Source organism: Haliaeetus leucocephalus, unplaced genomic scaffold, assembly GCF_000737465.1.
Source record: "Haliaeetus leucocephalus isolate CR32 unplaced genomic scaffold, Haliaeetus_leucocephalus-4.0 Scaffold21, whole genome shotgun sequence".
NCBI classification, from domain to species: domain Eukaryota; kingdom Metazoa; phylum Chordata; class Aves; order Accipitriformes; family Accipitridae; genus Haliaeetus; species Haliaeetus leucocephalus.
In genome coordinates this window covers 428,999-451,266 of record NW_010972457.1, presented here as the reverse complement: position 1 = coordinate 451,266, position 22,268 = coordinate 428,999, and the positions used below count along the sequence as shown (strand labels likewise).

Genomic DNA, 22,268 nt, shown 5'->3' with positions numbered 1-22,268 from the left:
TGTAGTAGGTATTGCCTTGTGGTAAAGTTATCAGGTGCTGCTACTAAGTAAGATTTCAAAAAAAACCCCAAACAAAACCCCACAAGAAATCCATAAAGTGCACTGGATGTGCCATGCTTTGTCAGACCAGCACCAAAACAACCAACCAAAAATATCCATGAATTCACAAGTATTTTTAGCATGCATGAACAGTAGTAAGAATATATTATTCTCTATCTCTAAAAATGAAAAGTCAGGCTTTTTCTTCAGGGAAAAGTAGCTGAACAAATGTATTTCATGTAGGTATATGAGAGGGTTTCATTACAATCATCTTTTTTTTTAAATTTTATTATTATTATTCCTGAAGCTTAACACTTTAGTGGAAAACTGAGATTATTCACAGGGCCATTAAGAAAGTAGTTATGGAAAGGAATGCTGTTAACATGACAAGTTAAAGCAATCCTTGAGGTTTGGAAGAAAACGCTACCTGGCAAGTGATAGGTATCTAGAACAAATAGAGAGCTCTTGAGCAAGAGATTCAGTTGCTTCAGAGCTGCTATCATGACAGTCCTTTCTAGAGTTACATCTTGCTCCTTTTGATTGCTGAAATGTTATTTTGGTCAGGGGATCATGTGTCTGCTAGGAGCTTCAATGAGAACACTGCTAGACAGTGTCTATATCGTATTCTTTGCTGTTTTTTTGGTGGGGGGTGGGCAGGGCAGAATCAAATGTGGCTTTATCCTGTTCCTCATCTCGAGTAGTGCATGGAAATGTTTCTATAGATCTGAAGGATAATTTATTTCTTTGTGAGAACTGTTCTCTGTCTTAATCTGTCATAAGATAACCAAGATCATGCAGCTGAATCAGAAAAATGTTTCGCAGGATTTTCCCATTTTCTGCAGGAAAACGCGAGACAGGGTGAAATGAGAGCAATAATGTAGCCTATGTGTCTGGCTTGAGGGCCTGTGCTCTCTAGCCTTCTTCATCCAATTCCTAAACTAGGTTTATCTCATGCTTCTATTTTATTTCAGAATGAGTTCTGGTGTGTTTTATGTCTCATGTTAAAGGAATGTTAACAAAGACAGTTTTTATCGAGGCTTTTTATGAACGCTGTTCTCAGTCAGTCTTTGAGCGAACCATGAAGGTCTAGCCCCTAATACTTACTATGCTCCCTTTTTTTTTTTTTTTTTTTTTAATTTCCCCCCCTCCTCTGTATCTGTCAGAGGTCAAATTCAACTATGTGTATGAAGGATTTTTTTTGATAACTTCTACTAGCAAATGCAGGAAGTCCTAATTTGTTTCTCTTATGTTGAGGTTCATTTGTTACTTCTTAGCAAGATGATGTTACTGAGGATAATTAGTAAGGTTAAATCAAATCATACTTTGTTTTTTTGTTGTTGTAAAAAGAGCTGCAGTTCCATATCAAGAGAGATGATTTAGTAAAACTTTCAAGTAGGCTTCCTTCTGTTTCAACAGGTTTGCTGTGATGGTTGCCATGTTTAATGGAGAGGTTTTCATAAATTGGCTTTGGGTAAATCCAGCACTGCTGGGTTAAGAACTTCTATTGAGGAATTATTAAACTTCTTTTTATTTATACTGTCTGTCGTGAGGAGATAAAAGATTTACTCACATAGCAGAATTAAATTAAGCAGAGGAGCATATGTACCCACAGGACTTAAAGATATAAAGTAAGTCACATACATTTGTAATCCAATTCCATCAGCTTGTACTGACTTCACATCTCTAAGCGGTAAGATGATATTCAACAGTAGCTCTAGACTTAGGACTTAGTAGGCCTATTGGTAAGCAAGTTTTCAATTACGTCATTCCTGTGTTTTGTTTTTTCCACTGCTCCCTCATTCCTCAGGAATGTACGTGTAATTTTATTTTGATTTTCATACAGTTTATGCTGAAGAGCTGATATTCTTACATCTGTTGAATGTAGCATTAAGACTATTCCAGACTGCTGTTTATAGTAGACATGCTGTTGCAGTAAGGTAGTCATTAGCCCAACACTGTATAGCTCCAGCTGAATACCTTTTTGAACTGTACATTCTTTGAGTGAATGGTGACTTGAAGAATCTTTGACTCCTAGAAGGAAGTCAAGAAATAGAATTCATGTAGCTTGAGAGAAGCAGAGTCCGGAGTCTGACCTCCACTTTAAACAGTGAAGTATAGCCTTGCATTTTTCTGGACACACTTAAATATGGCTTTGTAAGAAGGCACAAGCAAAAGGTAAAAATTCTACTGCATCTGTTCCAGTACGTTAAAGAAAAAGAAATTGTGTGTAGATGTAAAATTAAATGCTTCCATTGGGCAACAGTCCTGATTCCAGCTTTTCAAATTTATGAAAGTGTATTCTGGCTCATATAAAACTACCCAGCTGAACCTCTGACAGATATACTCTTATTTCTTCTCTTTTAAAGTTCATTTGTACAAAAATATATCTCCAGTGAGACATGTTTATGAGTTTGGGATCTTTCTCAGATGAGACATTGCATTTTAAATTTACACAAATAGTTTTCACAACAGTCTCTTGCATTTGTTTCCAATGAGTAAATATTCCTTGAGTTGAGCATTACATCTGCTCTGTATCCTGTGAAATGTTACTCTGCATTTGCTTATTGAAATCTGGCAAGCTATAATGAACTTGAGTAATGTTACAGTTTATCAGGTTTTGCCCCACTTGCCTTTACTGAGCATCTGCATCCACAGACTCCTTATCCAGATGCAAAAATGTTTTACTTGTTTGTAGTGTACTTCTGTAGGATTTGGGGATTATTTACATAGGTTTAAGGTCTTTAAATTCCTTGGTTTTAGGAGAGGCAACCCTCTTCTATTCTCTACTTCCTCAGAAACAAATCCTTCCTGTGGAACCAGGAGAAATGCTTTCGCTTAACCCTTGTGGTTTTTGTGTCTTTACAAAGCAACAACTTGTCCTCTTGCTGGTAAAGAATAAGTAGGATTTTTTAATTTGGTAGCACTTGGGTATAATTTATTGCAGTCTTTTTCTAACAATTAAAGTCACTCAGGAACTATGTTTTTGTGTAACAGATAAAATATTAGAGCCATGCAGTTTTCTGGGCCTGTCTTCTGGTAGATCAGAAATCTAGTTCTCTTCAATGTGTAATAAGAGCCCTTTTCTGTGAGGGGAATGTTTTTCTTTTGTTCTAGATGTACCTTCTTCCCCTCACCTATAATGGGTGCTTGAAAGCTAGCAGCTGGCTGCTGCTACTACTACTATTGACTTTAAAAAAAAATTTAAAAATCGTGATATTCCCATTTTCTCATATTTTTTCATTTCCCATGTTGATTTTCTGAAGCATTCCAGCATTCTCTGGGATGCACAGTGCAAGTTATGAAGTGTAATGACTAGGCTATCTCTGCTGTTATTCAGGATGATTTGACATAGGATTAACTCAGTGTGGCTAGTTTTCAGACACTTAAATCTTTAATATTAATTGCATAATCTGATTTTTTTCAGATACTTTCTTTGTATAATTTAACTGTAGCTATGTCTAGACATATTTCCTGGATATGGCTAAACAATTTTGAAAGTAAATTATGAGCTGATTTTTTTTTTTGCACTTTCACACAAACATAATATCATTCCATTATATATGTTAGAACAAATGGGAACTGCAGACATCAGAAGTACAGTTTTCATCCATTTTGCAAACCTTTGCACCTCTTCTAAGGTTAGTTATTTCCCAGTAGTGTTTTCAGTCATTTAGCTTCCATTTGCAATAAATTTGTGCAGTGCATCCATACAGTCCATTTATATTGTTTCTGCTTGTACCCAGCAGTTCTGGTTTAGAAAAATTGATGCTACCCTCTTCCATTATGCTCTTCTATCTCCTGATTTCTGATGTCTTAATTCTATTTGCCTTAAGGTCATCTTGTATAAGGCCATTGCTTAACAAGTAACTATTGTAGGATTTTCTTTTAAAGCACTTGTTTCATTGCTTACAGGAAATTCTGCTTATTCTCTCCTTTCTTGTAGGATTCTGTGGTGTTCTGTTACCTTTCATAAAAGGCAGCCGCCAATATTAACAGCTTGTTCCATTCTTTGGTCAGCAGTCCCATTTGTAATGTAAATTCTCCTGAACTTCAGAGGGGTTTTTTTAATATATTTTCAGACTTCTTTGCTCTGTAGCATGTTCTACTGTTCTTGTTCGGTCTGTTTTCTGTTCTCTTTGTATAGCTGTCTGCTCTTTTACTTTCTGCTATCCTACTTCCTGGTTTTCCCTACCTCTCTTCACTAGATGGTTGAAGTGCTACTATCTTCCCTAAGAGCAGCCTGACTCACCTGGAAATTTTAGGAGATATGTCCTTATTTTGGATCGATGTTGCTTTGGAGAGGGGCTAAGGTTTTTAGATCTTTGTACAGGAATTGGAAAATCTTAAGGCTTTTCAGTGCTTTGGGGGGGTGGGGATCTCAAATTCATTACTAAGATAAGAATTTAAATAAAAAGGCTAGTAATGTGTAATCTTAAGCAGTTTTTACCAACTTTGTGCCCTGTTGCCTTTGTTATGAAAACCTTAGTCCACATACTTAACCAGATGGCTTTTTTGATAGTTCTGTCACTATTTTGTATTTTGTGTTGTGACTAGAAAGTTTTAATTTGTTGGAATGAACTTCAGAAATTGTAGGGTTGTCTTTGTTTTGTTGTGTTTGACACTTTGTTTTTTTAAAGCAGACTCCCTGTTTTTTCCTGTCTGCTGATCAGGTAAAAGTAACTGGAAAGGTTTTTAAAGAAAGTCCTATGGATCACATTTGCCATGTTTATGCCATCATTTGCTCCATTTTTACAACAGTTAATCCTTTAAACATATTATTGTTGGAGAATCTTCTGGTTCTATTCTGTATTGTCACACAGCATACCCCAAATTACTTGCATCGGTTGGTAATCATCTGCTAGACTCCTATTTAGTAGGATACTTTACCTGTTACCTTGTGTATATGGGGCGTCCTCCTTAGTTACTTGTCTGTAAAATGAAAAAACACTGCAGTGAGATAAGGTTTTATGATTTGAATTGCTTCCCAAAAGGTGCAAAATGTTTGATTTCACTAAATGAAATTTGCACTTTCTAAATGTGCAGTATTGGCTATGTATTTTCTAGTAGTTTTTTGTGGGTTTTTAAGTGTACTGTTTCCTTTCTCCTGTTTGTATCTTTAATACTGTGAGCTACTAATAATTTCAGTTGGATAGTACCCTGTTTTTTAAAAAAATAATTGTTGTGGTTTAAGCCCAGTTGGTAACAAAGCACCATGAAGCTGCTCACTCACTCGTCCCCCCTGGCCCCGGTGGGATGAGGAGGAGAAAATATGAAGAAACACTTGTGGGTCAAGACAAGGACAGGGAGGGATCACTCACCACTTATGGTCACGGGCAAAAGATAGGCTCAACTTGGAGAAGAAACAAAATCAATTTAATCTACTACAAATCAAATCAAAACAAGGATAATGAGAAGAAAACCAAACCTTAGAACACCTTCCCCCCACCCCTCCCTTCTTCCTGGCTCAACTCCAATCCCAGTTCTTTCTACCTCCTCCCTCCACAGCAGCGCAGGGGGACAGGGAATGGGGGTTGCAGTCAGTTCATCACACGTTGTCTCTGCCGCTCCTTCCTCCTCGGGGGGAGGACTCCTCACTCTTCCCCTGCTCCAGTGTGGGGTCCCTCCCACAGGAGACAGTTCTCCACGAACTTCTCCAATGTGGGTTCTTCCCATGGGCTGCGGTCCTTTACAAACTGCTCCAGTGTGGGCTTTCCCATTGAGTCATGGCCATCTTTGGCCGCCTGCATCCACCTGCTCTGGCGTGGGGTCCTCCATGGGCTGCAAGTGGGCATCTGCTCCACTGTTCACGTCCATGGGCTGCAGGGGCATCACCTCCTCTGGCACACCTCCTCCCCCTCCTTCACTGACCTTGGTGTCTGCATAGGTGTTTCTCTCACATTCCAATCCCCCTACTCACTACAGGTTCCCCTTCTTAAATCTGTTCTCCCAGAGGCGCTACCACCGTCACTGATGGGGTCGGCTTTGGCCAGAGGTGGGTCCGACTTGGAGCCGGGGAAGATTCTAGCAGCTTCTCACAGGAGCTACCCCTACAGCCCCTCCCCTGCTACCAAAAACCCTGCCACACAGCCCCAAAACAATAATAATAATAAACAAACAAACAAAAGATCCCATCCCTCTTTCAGAATACTGGAATTCTGGCAAGTGTAAAGACTTGCAGCAAACCATAGCTTTTCTACCATTCATTTTTAGGACCAGACTGACCAGATGCAGTCTGTTCCAGTGTGTCAGAAGTAGGCAAACTGAAGCAGAAAGTTTGTTTTGGGCTGCATTACCTATTTTTGACACTGTCAGCCAGGCCACCACTCTAGAGCATAAGCTCAAGAATTTTTTTTGTTGTTGCTTTTTCAGCTTCAGCATACTATCTGCCAAGCTCAAGGGAAGTAACTGAGATTCATGTTGGAGCCAAGTCCCTGTAGGTCTAGAGGATTTCCCCTGATACCAGAAGTCTTCTCAAAGTTTAATAGCAGTGCACCTGCAAAGCTATGGCATTCCTGTCTATTGTGACAGCTGGTTAATGAGACGTAGGTCCCAGCAGGAGAACGCTAATGAGCTTAGGATATGTTTGCCTTCCCTTCCTCCACTCTTGACTGATTCTTAAATGAATTATGAAAACCATTTTTCATTAAATCAGAGATCCAAAATTTCACAGCTGTTACGGCTGATTTCAGTTGGAGACAGTATTTCTTCTGGAGCAACAGGTTCCTGTAAAGATGGAATCTGTTTTAGCTGAAACCAAACTAAACTTAGATGACTTCCTGCTGTGGCTTGAAGGTTTGCTTTGGAATTTTAGGCCTTGTTTCCATACATGCACATATGAAACGCCATGCTAGACTGCATTGTCATTTTGTATTTGCTGATTTGATCACACTGCTCTCCAAAGGGACAAGGAGAAGGTTTTTCTATTTTTCTAAAGTTTCAGTGGATAGGATGGATGCCACCTAAAACATACACAGGCAGTCCTTCTCTAATAAGATTTAGTTTATGGATGCGTCAAGCATAAACTCTATTATGTAAAAGTTCAAGTGACCTCACTCAATAAAAAAATAGGATTTTAAAGATGTGGGACTTGAGATCAAACTGTCCAAGCCTATTTAATGTTTTTGGCCTTCTCTGAAACACTGTATACATCTTGAGACATATATTTTTGCAATGAATTTTGAGCTGCCTATGCATTGTCCCTCACAGAACATACTAAAAAAAAAAGTGTATATGGCACAACAAATGTGAAAGAAGTGTTCCTTTCTTTCCAGAGAGACTTTCCTAGCAAACAATCTGTGACAAATTCCTGATGGTTTCTGCAGATCCATTTTCTAGAATGAAGAGTTGTTTTCAGCCACATTCTAGAGGATGAACTGTTCTAAGACTGTTGTCTATTTTTTCTTTTCTTTTGGTTGCTCTTTTTCTGCCACCCAGAGTTAAGCAGACAACATTTTCTGAAATTACAATTAAGACAGTTTTGGCTGACAAATCCACAGTAGGTGAGCATTTGGAAGGCTATTTATTTGTCTCTCAGGCTGCATGTCCCTGATCATATAAGTGTTACTGGCAAGTACTGTGAGCAGATGCAGTAGTGTGAGAGTGATGGGCAGGGTAGTGGTTGCTTAAGTACCACGGACAGGGGCCCCTCCAGGCATGTCCCGACCATCTGTGTATCAACCTGTGGGACTTCCACCAAAGTGACTTCATCTGTCAGGAGTTTTTCATGTGGGCAGTTCAGCACGGCCTTGACCCTTTTGCAGGCATCAGTACTTATGATCCTTTATCACTTGATACTTCTGAAACACATGTTTTTCTGTGAGTCTGCGCCATAACATTCTTGGTGTTCCATAGCATTCCTGTCAGCAATTGTACACCGTTTTCTTCCATTTGACAATAGTCTTATGTGTGTGCTTACTCACCAGAGACTCCCCTCATGTCTAAGACTTAACTGTTGTCCTCTTTTTGTGCTCCTCATCTGATTTCAGAACGTTTCAAAGACAAACTATGAGGGCTATAATAACGCAAACCCTGACTTTCCTTGTTTAACACTTCATGGATTAAATTTCAATGCCGTATTCTTCCTAGTTTATTCCTGTTGCAGTATTGAAACTCTGTTTGAACCAATGAAGTACATCTGGGAAGAGACTGCATTGTTTTATCGGCAGAAGCAAATCAATGGTTCCTCACTTTTTTACTGTATGGGGAAATTCTGATCAGGACACCTCATTCTAAAGAATATCTGAATGGACCAGTCAGTGAAACCATTTCACAAGTTGGCTGGTCAATCACTTCTGCTAAATGAAGTTTAGGTTACATCATGGCTCAATTGACATCATCTGCTTACTTCAGAAACATGCCTGTTTGCAACCTACAAGGTGGTGATGTGATATAACCCACTGACATTGTCCAACATGTGTTGTGCTGCTTATGTAATCAAAACATGAAATTTGGGAAGGCGGTGTAAGAATCTCTATTTGAGCATCATAGATGCTAATCCTTGGCCCACCATGCAAGGTGGATATGGCTTGCTGGTTACCTGCACTGGGAACCTATCGATGCATTTTTGTAGAGTAGCTATTTACTTACTGTAACTGTGATTCTTGGAGGTGGTGTAGTTTAGCTGCCATGATTGAACCTGCACTGTTCTAAAAAAACGTAGGAATTTAGGCGTTAAATCATAAAGAAATGAGAATGGATCAAGATTGTTTTTATGTAGGGGACCACTAGGCAGTGTAGCACTTCTACATGATGCTGTTTTGAGGAATTCCTGTTCTTCAAACATATTTTTGTGTCCCTGAGGTGATGCCCAAAGGGGGTGCCCACTGGCAATTCTGTATCGGAGTTCCTGTTGGATAGCCATGACAAACTCATACTAATGCTCAGGTTGGTAATGATGGCAATGAGCTGGAGGGAGAGGGGGCATGTTTTGAATAAATTTAGGATGAGACTTCAGACAGGTTTGTCAATAAGCTTTTGCATTCTATCAGTGATCTGTCTGCAGATCTTCATCCATCCAGTTGCATGTCTTATTTAAAAATTAATTGCAAGTTTTCAGTGACACCTGTGTAGAAGCATTACATTTTTAGTTCCAAGCATTACACTAGTCTCCAATTTAATGATTTTATGCTATTTACCAAGTATTGTTTGGGGGAGGGGGAGGGAAGAAAAAAATCTTCTGTGGTTTGAGTCCTTTTTGTACCTCAGTCCATTGCTCTTTCACAACTTAAGCGTATTTAAAACTTGGCCAATCATATTTTAAAGGATAAGATTGTTGTAGAGGGATAACATTGTCTCAGCTGATTCCTTCCCCATCATAGGCTATAACTCCAGTTTTTTAGATGTCTGCCTTTTACCAGGAGTTCACAGTGAAAGATCCTCAAGATGATGGTGAGCTGCTTTTGCTTGACATAATAAAGCAGAAGTGTTGCTTTACAGAGCATTTTTTAAAAGAATATTTAATTTTTGCAAGACTTCTTACCTCTTTATTCAACAGTTCAGAAACGAGTGAAATGAAGACAAGCTGTGGGTGATTCTGGATGTATATACACTGTCACTTACAAACAGCTTAACTGCATAAACTGAATTGGCACACTTGATGCATTTGATTATTTATATGGGTACAAATGATTCTGAGAGAAACTTGGCAAGATGTCGAAAACTGATCTGTGCAAAATGAAATCAAATTTAGTGCGTTCGTGAAAAGTAGGTCTAATATTTTGTCATTTTTCATAGTGTTTCTCTCCTACGTTGCGCTGATTGAGCACTTCTCTAGTATATTTTCAGAGTCTCTGTGGTCTAGTTGACTTCTATGCTACTTTAGGCTCAGATACATATTCTGTGACAAATATTTATTTTGGTAATCTGTATCAGTAAACTTTACTTACTCTTTCTAGCTTGGCTTGTGTGTTTAGTTGTCTTTATTTTAATTGGATACAACTTTCTAACACCTGGGCATTGGTTAATTTTTACTGCTTTAATCTGGAGCAGAATAGTCTGAAGAAGGATGTTCTATAAAACTTTTTGCAAGGATCTTTTTGATGTTTCTCTTTTTCAACCTTCCCAGTCTTCCCAAAAGTTATTTTTTTTTCAGCTCATTTGAACAAAAAGCTTACATATGGTAGGACTTTTTTGTATTTGCAGGTTTCACTGCCTAATACAGCTTATTCTCAACTAGTCTCCTATCTGCCCAAATCTATAGTTGAATCTTCCTGAGGGAGGGACTGTGGTCCTCTAGACCCTTCAGGAACTGCTATTTGGAAGAATGGAAAACTTCTCTTGCCTAATGGACTGAAGTTAGATTTCTTGACCGTTTAAGGAGGTGACTGATTAAGACCACAGAGCTACCTCCTTAGGTGGCCGTTGCCTCGTTAGAGCAAAGAAGTGTGCCTTTCACAGTGGGTCCTTTGAGCATGTTCCTGTGTTTCTTGTTAAGCTGCTAATGTGGTGTCCCTCCTTTGACTCACTTGGAACTTGCGAAGTTTCTTTTGGACATGCTTCATTTTTCTGCTGGAACTGGTGCATCACTGCTATTAACTGGTTCTCTTCCTTCCTAAGTGAAGTGATGGCTGAAGCCCAAGCTCTGCTACTTCATGTGTTGACAGTTCCAATACTTGGAATTATGCAGAGGTCTACTGATTCTGAATCCTGGTAGCTATATGGTAGGACATGGCAGTTATGGAAAGAGAATTTTGGAAATTTAGCCAGCCTTCTTTATCCTTGCCAGTTGTTGTGAAAACATATTTGGATAGCTGTAAAAAAACAATGGCTAAAAAGGGAAAGTCTTTCCCATATTTAATCACTTGGAGAAAGTCTGTGTATTGATAAATACTTAATTTCTGAAAATAGCATTTATTTCCTCTGGAACTTAGTTGTATGATCATCTTCTGCTTGGAAGAATACATTATTTATTGAGAACACCTGCTTTGAAAAACTTAGGGTTTTTTATATAACTATGGTAAGAACTAGTTAAGCACATAAAAAGGCAAAATTATATTTGTGAAGAAGAGTCTAGTGACTACTTTTAATTTCAAAGGTGGCTAAGTCACTAAAATAAAAAGAAGCAGCTTTAACGGTTTTATGAGAAAAGTAGAAGGAGTAAAAAATCAAATGCTGTTTGGTTTCACAACCTGTTTTAGAGACAGCCACTAGAAATACATGTTGCCATTTGGATGTGGTAGTACAGATGATTAAATGGAAATGTGATGAGGTACCAACATCTCAGAATCATGTTGTATCATGCTGAAGCTACGATGGCAGCAGTAATTCTCAGCTTTTTGTCAGTACATGTGTGCAGAAGAGGATTTTTTTCTCAAGGGGAAGAAAACAGACTGCTTTTTCTTCCTATATATGCACAGAAAAACTTATTCCCCTGAAATCTGGGAGCCCTGTCTCGCATACATTCTGGGATGTGTTTGTAATGACCCTGAAAATGTAACTACTTACAATGGTTTTTTTGATTTCTGTATCTTCACAAGAGATATCTTTATAGGGCAACAAAAATCATGTATTGCTTCAAGGGTGTTAGCTTACTGTAAATATAGCAAACAACTTGGGTTGGGTTTGCCCAAGCCTAGTAGAAGTGGCAGTTTGAGTTATATGCTACTTTGAAGACACCACAGAATTTAAGCAGACTATCACTGAGTAAAGCAGAAAAGAGGTCAATATTCAATTTAAGTAGGATTAAGTACACTAGAAAAGCTGTCTTTGGATAAATAATTTCCCATCCTATAAGGAGGCAAACAATACCAGTGTAGACAAGCTTCCTCTTAAGCTCTGGTCTTATGTTCAGTCATCTTTCTGAAGTGTAGCCTCAAGTTGCTTTGGCCTTGTTTTTTTTTTTTTTTTTTTAAATTTTATTTTTATTTTGTTGTGTGGTTTGCATCTTCTATGGTAGAACACCCATTAGTGTAATAGTAGCCTTGCTAAATGCGTATGGAATTGTGTAGAACCTCTGGACTGTACAATAAAGTGAAGAAACAGGGCTATTAAATGGGCTGGGGAGGAGATTTCCATTGAGAACATTATTTCTGCTTTGGCTTTCAAAATAACATGGATTACTGGAGTGGGAGTATATGTTTAAAGGTAAAGCTGTAGCATGCAGAAGACAGGAAAAATCAGAAAGCAGCAGAGAGAAAGCAGAAGAGAGAGATAAGAGTATATAACAGCAGCAAAGAACAAGTGAGTGACTTTTCCATTTCAATTTTTATCCCTTTGTTCTTTTATTTTGACTCTTATGCTCTTCTTGTTTGCTAATTGTCATGAAATTTATAGTATTAGAAGTAAATTAAAAAAAAGCCCAAACAACAAACCAACCCCACACAAAACCCCCAAACAAACCCTAGGCTTTTAGTATATTGTATGCAAGATTAGTCTAGAGCCACAGGAACTGTCCTGAGCTACAAATATTGAACTTGCATTGATTCTTTTCTTTGTTTCCCTTTTTTAACCTTTTCTGGTAAAACATATCAGTTAAAAGTTGGAAGTTTCTTTCTGCTCACTCAGGTAACTAATAATATAGCTGATTTTCAAAACTGTCCTGGAAATCCAGTTAATTGTGACTGATTCTTAATGGCCTACATAGGAGGAAAAAAATGCAGGAGGAATCTTAATCTGGTGTTTTCTCATACTGGACTTGCGCTGTAGAGTTGGGGTGAAACGTGTGTGTGTGTATATATATATGTATACAGAGTGACTAGTGCTTTTGAAGAACAGGGTTGACAGCAAAGTCATGCAAAGCAGAATGGATTTAAAGTATAGTATTTGCTATAGGTAGAGCTGCTAGTGCTACCTGTACTTAAGGTTGCATGACCCTTTCCATTTTAAGGCTTAACTCTTAGTTACTTTTATAACTTTTGCCAAAGTTCAGTTCAGACAGATTTTTCCATGCCAGATGTCTGCTTTGGGTTGATTTCTTTTTTTTTTGAAAGTTCCAGCCAAAGCAGTTCTGTTCCAAGAATAAGGCTAGTGAAAAGTATGCTATTTTGCTTGTGTGAGAATATTCTGGTGTCCTTCTTTGATGCTCCAGTGCCCCCAAGCTCTGAAGCAAGGATTTGAAATTTGGCAATAGTTCAGCCTTTGTGTTGAGGATGTGCCTTTTGCCTCCCTGTAAAAATCCACCCAAATTTCCAGACCGGTTTACAAGGCTTTGAAAGATTGCCATTTGCATGGGCTTAATAGGAATTTCTTAAAACTTCACAGTAAGTTTCCTTTAGATTCTGTTCACACTGGGAATGCTCCAGGCAGAGTAGAGCTGCATATTTCATCCCACTTCTGCTAGGAATTGTAACGGCTGGATCTGGGTGCTGACATTGAACTAAAAGTGGGCAGTACTTTGTCTTATACCACCACTGCCTATTCCCATGTCCTATTCCTTCTCCCTGGTGAAGGACCTGGGCCCTCTGGAAAAAGAAACTGTCTCACTCATCTGAAAGAGCATGACAGATGTGGAGGAGAATAATTTAGGAGTATGTGTGTGTGTCTGGTTTGTACCATTCCTTTGGTCACAGAAAATGTGTGTCATACTGGCAAAATATTACTTCCTTTTCTAGTGGATGTTCAGATAATAATTGTTAGGTTTTGTTGTATTTAGACTTCAGTAGTTGAGTGGGTCTCAAGGTTTTAATCATTTTACTGAGCTATGTAGGCATCAATTTAAAGTTACTCAAAAAAGCTCACAGTACAGTAATGTTATTTAGAAGGAAAATATCAAGTTTTTTTAAACATTTAAGTCTAACTCAGACCTCTTGCACTTGATACATTGTAGTACAGTCTCCAACTTCATCACAAGTGTTGCATGCTTTGTCCAAGAAGCAGTTATTTGATTGGAAAGAGGTCTATTCTGAGGATGAGTCCAGGTTTTGTACAATAAAGGATGTGTATTCCTCTGTTACAGAAGTTGGAACATGTGGAGTAAGTGAAGCAGAGATTTCAGGAATAAAAAAAGGCTTTGTGGCTAAGACAATTGAATGTTGCTTGATGAATTGCGTGCAATCTGTGCTTAGTTGTGGTGGTTTTACATGTTGCACTCAAATAATTGTTTGTAGGTGGCTGCTCACACTGTGTGTTCTAGTGGCTGGTTTGAGAGCTCTTATCAACTTGCAGAAGTGCAGACCCTTAAAATTGCAAGTGAACTTGGTAGGAGCTAAACCTTATGTAAAATACTGTATGTTAATAAAGACAATAAAAATTGGGTTCAAAGTATGTGAAATCTGACATCTGGAACTAGGGAATATTTTAATCTAATTAACCTAATGCCTTGATTGCCTGTTTTACAGATGTAGAAATTACTTGTCCCATTTCTATAGAAAGGCTTGTGAAGAAATTGGTTGCCTTTGTAGCAGGACTGAAAAATAACATGCTATAAATAAAGCATATGACGATGTGCCATTGATCAGGGATGAAACAAAGCATTGATAAATATGTAATCAAAAGTTTATTTATGTAATAAGATACAAGTATCTTATTACATTAGTAAAATTACCTTTGCAACTCTTAACTTTCCAATGCTTACCTTTATGACCCTAATAAGGCTCTTAATGATGTGATTTTTTCTCTGTGAATTTAATAAGCATACAACTTCCTTTTGTACAAATAGTCCAATTTTGCCAATCCCTTGGTAGCTCTCTTGGTTCTGGAGGTGGAGTCATCATTTCAGTCTTTGCCATTTCTTTCCCAATAAAGCATGCAAACCTGAACTATGTTGGAACTGTCTGAAACCAGTGATGTCAATCTATAGAAAGTGGTATATTTTTTGTATATGCAAGTTTAATTAGCAATAGCCTTTTAATTCTCTTCTAAATCATAGCCACTTTACCTTCGTACTAGTTGAATAAAAGATTACTGGGATCCTCATCCTTTCTGTTCACTGTGGAGATGGAAAGTATACTTGCTCAAACCGTTGACTAATACCTCAGCATGATAAACTTCCCCTTTGTAAAGCCACTTCAACAGTACATATTTTTTTTCACTTTGTAAAGCCAGCTGTTACCTGAAGTTTCCTAGGCAAAAAAAGATTTTGTAAGTTTTTTGAAAGGGACAGGGTTACAAGAAATAAGTGAATGTGTGTTTGGAAGTGTCTAGCTCCCAAAGTGAAAAGATTTGCTGCTAAGGTTTAAGGAATTTAATGCTTTGGAAATTATCTGTTGGAGAGCCTGCAGCAGTGGAGAGTTTTGGGTTGTGGGGTTTTTTTTCTTTCTTTAAGGTGGAGGTGTGAGAGGTTTTTTTGTCTCTCTAAACTTATAGTTATCGACCTTTTTTTAACTTGTTTCTTGGGTCATTCCCTCAGGGTGTTTTGCTGCCTCTAAAACAGCAGATCTCAGATGGGTCTTTTGAAAGCTTCAGCAAAGGCAAGGCATTTGACAGGATGCTTGTCATGCAGTATTTTCAGGAGAAAGACGGGAGTTTTAAGCTGCTCAAAGCATAGATCTTCCTTAGAGGAACTCAGCTGCTAAGAACAGCTTTCTTATTTGCTTAGTTGTGTGAAATTCACTTGCTTGTGGACAACTGTTTTGGGTTTTGTTCCCCACCCCCCCACCCTGACTTCCGCGCTCTTCCATATGTGTGTTGAGCTGTGCTCTGAAGTTGGGCAACTAGCTTTAAACAAAAGCTGTTACCACACTTCTGCATAGCATCTAGCTTGATTTCAGCATGCTGATGTGTCAGTGATGTGGTTTAGAGTTAATGAAATGCAATTCTTTGCTTGCTTTGACATTGGTTTCTGTAGGATTAAAATTAAAAAAGGAAAAAAAAAAATCATATTACACTTGGCTTGTTGTATAAAAGCCAAGTCCAAATGGACCTTAGAATGTGATTAAATGGCTGTGCAGCAATTAATAATTGGCCAGGCATTTGTCCACATAGGTGAGATGAAGTCTGTGAGTTATCCTGTATTTTTTTCCTCTGTCACCTTCCTTTTCCTCTTCCCCAGGCCCCCTAATAATCTAAGGAATTTCTGAAAACCAGACTTTGTGTGGATTTAGTTTCCTATATAAGTCATTCTAGCATATTTTAGTTCAGAGTACCTAGATAAAACAATTTCACTTTAAGATGTATATTTTCTGTCATATTTTCTGAAGCAGTGTGCTTCAGTAACAAGATCCAAATAGTACTGCTTTGACTTTCTTTGATTTCTACTCAAGTCTATATTTTTTTAATGTTGATCTTTATTTGAAGGTTAAGGCACAAAATGAAGGGTAGGTTCTGAAAAGCAAAAGCAAACACAACTGTAGTCAACCAAATTAATTTGTATCCAATTACATGAGCAGTAAATTAGCTATGAGCAACTGTACTATTTCAGATTCATTTGAAAAAGTAACTAAAATCTGATTTGCAAGACTCTGCTCTATTAAACAGGTTTATGTGATCATTTATATTAAGTATGTTAACTGTTTCTGAATGTTTTGCTTTTTTTGTCTTGTTTTTGGCAGCAACTTGAATTAGTGGAACCAAGCGGCTGGATTCATGTTCCTTTAACAGATACTCATAAGAAGCCTATTCGCACGTTTATGATTCAGATTGCTGTTCTAGCTAATCACCAAAATGGAAGAGACACTCACATGAGACAAATCAAAGTGTACACCCCAGTGGAAGAGAGCTCTATTGGTAAATTTCCTAGATGTACAACAATAGATTTCATGATGTATCGTTCAATAAGATAAAATTTCCTACTGAGAAATAATAAAGGCATTTTTTTGATGGCAGTATCGTTGCTTAAGTACTTAAATGTACTTAAATACTTAAAGAGCAGGGTTTACTTCAGTGTAATTATATCTTTATGTTTATACTTTGTACGATTTTGAAATAAAGATAATCTTGTGTTACAGTATATTGTAGTCTGTAATTTTGCATTACTTTTGCTTGGAGTTTGAGTGCCCTTGTACTATCTGAGAGGAAAAAAACCTGGGCACTTTAAAAGAATGTATTTGTGACCAAGAATCAATAATTGATTTGATATAATACAGTTCTTTGGGGGGTGTGATTTTTTCCCCTAATGATTATGTATTGAAATAGTTTGTTCTATAGTGTTACTGTTGAGTCTTTTACCTAAAAGTTGCTCTTTTTAAAGAGCATTCTTCTTGAACAGACAAGTTTTAAAGACATTACCAGTAGTGTTTTCTCATCATTGCTTATGTTAATGTGTTGCACCCTTTTCTGTATAGGTTTTTTCTCCCTCTGCTTAATGACTGTCTGCATGGATTTAGCCTTCTTTGTAACTGTCAAGTAGATCATAGAATCATAGAATATCTCAAGTTAGAGGGGACCCAAAAGGATCATAGAGTCCACATCCTTGCTCCTTGCAGGACTACCTAAAATTAACCATATGACTAAGAGCATTGGCCAGATGCTCCATGAACTCTTGACAGGCTTGATGCTGTGACCTCTTCCCGGGGGAGCCTGTTCCAGTGACCAATAATGCAACGAAGATGACAGTGGCATGAAGAAAACTGAACCTTTCCAAATTACTCAATATAGTATATACATTAATATAGATATACTGAGTTTAGGTCATCTAATGTGATAGCTGTTCAAAACAGGAGAGTTAGGAATGCTCCAACATCCTACAATAACAGTAGGAATGAATCTGAAGGTCCAATGCACCTTCTAAAGTACTGAGAACTCAAGTGTGTAACACAAGGTGATCTCAGAGTCATAGCATGGAGTTTCTTTAATGTGTTTTGAAGTAAAGAACATTGCAAGGAAAATGTATGCTTTGTCTACTTGCTATGGGTAGGAATATATAACACCTCTACTAATGTCTAGTAATCTAATTACTAGTTATTTCACCTTTTAAAAAAATTAAGTAGATTTTAGAAAGAGAGGCTGTTGAAGTGTTTCTTTTAAAATGTTCAGTACTGATCAAAGCCGTTCTTCCTCCTAGCACTGTAAAAGTTGATGTTAAATCCAGACTAATCTCAGCCAAGGAAAACTTCTGACACTCTTAATAGTGAGCAAGGAAAGGCTAATAGTAGTGGAGGCTCATCAAACAATGACACAGCATCCTCCAGAGGAGAAAGAAGGTGAAATAGAGGAAGATGGGAAGGTTGTCAAAGAAGGATAAAGATTCAGCTGTGGAAATCCTTTATATACTTAATGAAGCTAGCTGTTGTTTGCTGAACAGTTTTGTCCTCTGGCTGAATTCTGTAGCCTTTAGGAGGGTAATTAAAATGGGCATTTCCTGATAATGAACCTTGTAGAGAAGTCCATGACTAGCCAGAGTTCTCTGTTTAAATGTGGATTCAGTCATTTTAGGAGCACCTTAATGGTACTTTACCTTTCCACATAAAGGGTGTATCAACAGCAGAATTCCTGTCCAGCAGAAGCTGGTTGAACTCATGCTTTTCACCAAGTCCATCAGTTCAGTGGATTTTATTATATAGTGTCAAGGAGTTGCACATTCCGATTCACTTATTTGAAGCACAGTTTGTACTTCTGATGTACCACTTCATTTTTTTTTTTTTTTCCTGTTCCTCCCCCCCCCAAAAAAACCCCAAACCAAACAAAAACCAAAAACCCCAATGCACACTTTGGCTGCTGTTTGGAAGGAGACAAGTCCTGGGAATCTGTAGTCTTCAGTGTGTCAGAGTTGTCAGCTTCTCAGTAGAAATGAATACAGTGCTATGTCTCTAAAAAGCATAAAGTCAGCAATTGACCAATTTGCCCTACAAGGTGGTTTTACAAACGTTAACTTCAGGGAGTGCTAAGAAGAGACAAGTTCTCAACTTGTTGCCAGCTTAAAGCATACTGGTTTTTTTTAATGATGAGCAAACAAGACTGCTTCTTCAAAGTGATGAGATAAAAAAATAATCAGATATTCACAAATGCGGCTTGCTAAGAATTACAACTCTGTGCCTAAATGTTAGGGTAGTTATGTGAGTATTTTGGCTTGCTTCTCCAAATCTGAAAGAGTAAGGTGTACTGGTTACAAAGACAACTGATCTTAAATAATTTTGATCCATGGAAAAAAGAGAGCTTTTATAAAACTAAACATTTTACAAGGTGTATGCTCAGAAAATACTTTTTTCCTATTTGTCAAATAGAAACATACAATCTTAGCATTGTTTTTAGCAAGCTGACTGCTAACTGAAGATACTTAAAGTTTAGAATTGATTTCAAGTCAGTGGCATGTTGGATCTAAAGGTTTTAGGAGAAGAGGGTGTATATTTGTATTCAATAATGGCCAATACTTTAGGCTAATAAAGGTTAAATGCTTCCCGAGTAACTTTTAACTGAAACAATGATCCGAGCAGTATGCTATAGGTATGTCCCTGTGTGAAAGATGTTTCAGAGGCTTTGGCTCTTTTCCTGTACCCTAAATCGCAAGACTTTCCCAGCAGACCCATAAATAATTTCCCAATTTGTTTTTACAAACCTTGTCTATGAAGACACATACCTTCTTTACACTGGTACTCTTCTCCAGCTGGAGACTGAGATGATAGTGGATGATTTTGTGTTACTACTGCAGCAGTATCAAAATCAGCTAGTTTATCGAATAGCAACTAATCCAAGAAACTTAACCAAGGGAGTTCAGAGTTGTTTGTTTCTCAAGCATTATAAAACTCTTTAGAGCTATATGCTGAGGGTAATGCTGTCAGGGAAGGGAGAGGTAGCCAGGAGACCACCTTTATTCTGTGATGGCCTATTGTGGCCATACCTTAAAATATTTAATAATTTATAGTCCCCTGAGACTAATGTGAAAAATGAAGGGAACTACAGAGATATTTATAAAAGCTAGTAAGGCATGAACTTTCTCTTTTGTTTAAGAATGAATTATAGAAAAATTCCAAGTTAAGACTCAGAACACTATCTCTAAAGCCTTCTTTGCTTTTTTGAAGATGCACTCTGGTAAGTGGATGAGCACTTAATTTACTTGTTTTCGGTTACAATTGATGGAATAGTGCTCATTAATTTCAACAGAGTAATGGGTTAGGTCCTTTTGCATATTGAATTACAGTTACTTTTAAGTCTTCGGTTTTCAGATTTTTGTTGTAGTCTGACTAGTAGTGTTACTTCATGATAACTTTACCTCAATCTTCTAAATTTTGCATTTTTTACATTTTCTTCACTTGCTAATATTAAAGAAAAAGAGAATTGCAAGTTGCACCCTGGCTGAAAAGTTGGCAGTTTTCTAACTTCAGGCAAGGTATAAAAGTATATCCTGAACTTTTATGTTTAATTGCAGTATCAAAAGCAGAATTATAGGGTAGATGAGAAATGAAAGGTAGGAATCATCTTGTTTTAACTTGTGCAATGTGGATTTATTCCCTGCTCTCCCCCCGCAAGCTGTAGCTGGAGCATTGTCCCTCTCTGTCAAAGCAGGCAGCAGTTTATAATCCTAAATGGACTTAATGGAAAACTAGAGTACCATAAAAAGGGATAAATAACAGACTACTAGTACATTATGTGTGAATTGCTATGATGAGCTGTGTTATATAGCAAATATCACTCCTTGATTACTGGATTGTATTTTCCATACCTTTTGTGTTGTCATCTAAGATGTTATTGCTAAGTAGTCTTTCTCTTCTTCTCTTGTATGAGAAACATCTGATAAATATTGAGTAGTATAAGATTAAGGTAGTATTGAAATAAATGAGACATAAAATGGAAGACGTATTTGTTCTAAGAAATCATGACTTGGCAGTGATCTGAATCATCACTTCAAATAGTAGTAATTTAAGATTTTTAAAACTTTTTTTGGAAGATATCACACTAGGCCTTTCTGCCTCGCAGAACAGAAATTTGATTCCTACCATAAGTGAAAAAGCCTTTCTTTTAATTAAACCTTGGCTTAATTCTCTTTGTAGACACTAAGAAGAGGGACATAACTGAGTGACCAGCATCTTGAGAAACTCCTGTTCAAATGAATGAGAGTAACTGTGTTTTGACTAAGTCATGTCTGTGTGTCTTCTCAGTACTGCAGTGTAAACAAAAAAGGCAGATGGCAGGAGAGGGAGAAAAGAGGTATTTGCTGCTCCTGGTTTCTAAAATGGAGAACAGCAAAACATTTATGTTTTGCTTAAGCTCACATAGGGAGTCTCTGGCAGAGCTGGAAGTTGAAGCCATATCTCCTTTGTCTATCTTCTTTCACTGTGAAGCAGATTTTTCAGATAATGATACTGTTTTAAACACAGAAATTGCATTATCGCAAAATTTGTATGTAATACCATTTAAAATTTAAACTATATTTTGGATTTTACTGTTCTAGTTCAATCTATAGGGGAAATGTGTGCCAACACTGTGTCTGTAGGTGCACAACTAAAGCTCTTCAGTTGCTGCCTTGGTGCTTGCTCTCATCTTCCCAAAAAGGCATAGCATACTGTTTAGTGGAAGAGAGATAAGCTACCTTACATTTCATATGGGATGCTTCACATGGTGTCAATACTAGCTTGCAGTCTGGCTTGAAGATCTGTGTACATGCCATTTTCCATGCTTTGTTTGGTGTAAATGTAGAATACTGGACTTCTATTGATGTAAAAAAAATTCTTTTTTTATAGCTACTCTGTACATTACTTAGACTTCAGATGGCTCTCACCCAGACCCTCAGTTACTTAGACATGTGTGACCTGCTTAAAGCATCACTTGCTATCTAATTCTGTAGTTGCCCTAGTCTTCACAAATAGGCATGCTACTAGGCTGCGGAGTGCTCTGAGCTCTAATTCAAGCTCAAGTTATTGATAACCCAACATGAAGACCGCCAGACTAGGTGTTTACTGTAGAGTTGGCATGTAGGTTGTTTTCTGAGAATCAAAGGCTTAATCTGACATAAACGAAGAGAGATCAAGAACTGAAGTGAGTCTTACTCTTGGGACTTGTTTTTCTTCTTCTGTGTTATAATAATTTAAGGGAAATGATTGAAACATGATTTAGGCTTGAAATCTGTTTATACACTAGATAGAGCACCAGATGTCCGGATCACTAGTACTGATTAGCAAAACCACATGAACTCGTGTGCAATAAATGAAGTGATTGAAGAGACTGAAGGACCATGGAGAGCTACTGGTTATTGGGAAGGCAAATCCTTGCTTCACCGAGTACAAAGTGACCCACATCTCTAGGCAGCAGGCCATTGCTTGAAAAATCCACACCTCTCCCAGAGCAATAGCCAGCTATAATTGTAATTGTCTTAAGGCAAGAACTGCAAGTGAAACAGGTGCTCAGGCAACTTATACGGCCACCTTGTGAAGTAAGTTAGGCTAGCTACAGGGTGCAGTGCCACTTGCAGTAAGTCAGGGTGA

The 22,268-nt window shown here is 37.8% G+C and overlaps 1 protein-coding gene across 1 annotated transcript in view; it reads left to right on the top strand.

Moving 5' to 3' along the window:
- The window catches only part of ANAPC10 (anaphase promoting complex subunit 10), a 40,181-nt gene extending 23,403 nt beyond the window's left edge, over positions 1-16,778 (top strand). Inside the window, exon 5 of the mRNA XM_010575977.1 lies at positions 16,464-16,778. Within this exon, the coding sequence (XP_010574279.1) occupies positions 16,464-16,694 (231 nt within the window). The 3' untranslated portion in view covers positions 16,695-16,778. The remainder of the gene's footprint in view (positions 1-16,463) is intronic.
- Positions 16,779-22,268: the final 5,490 nt, after the last annotated feature.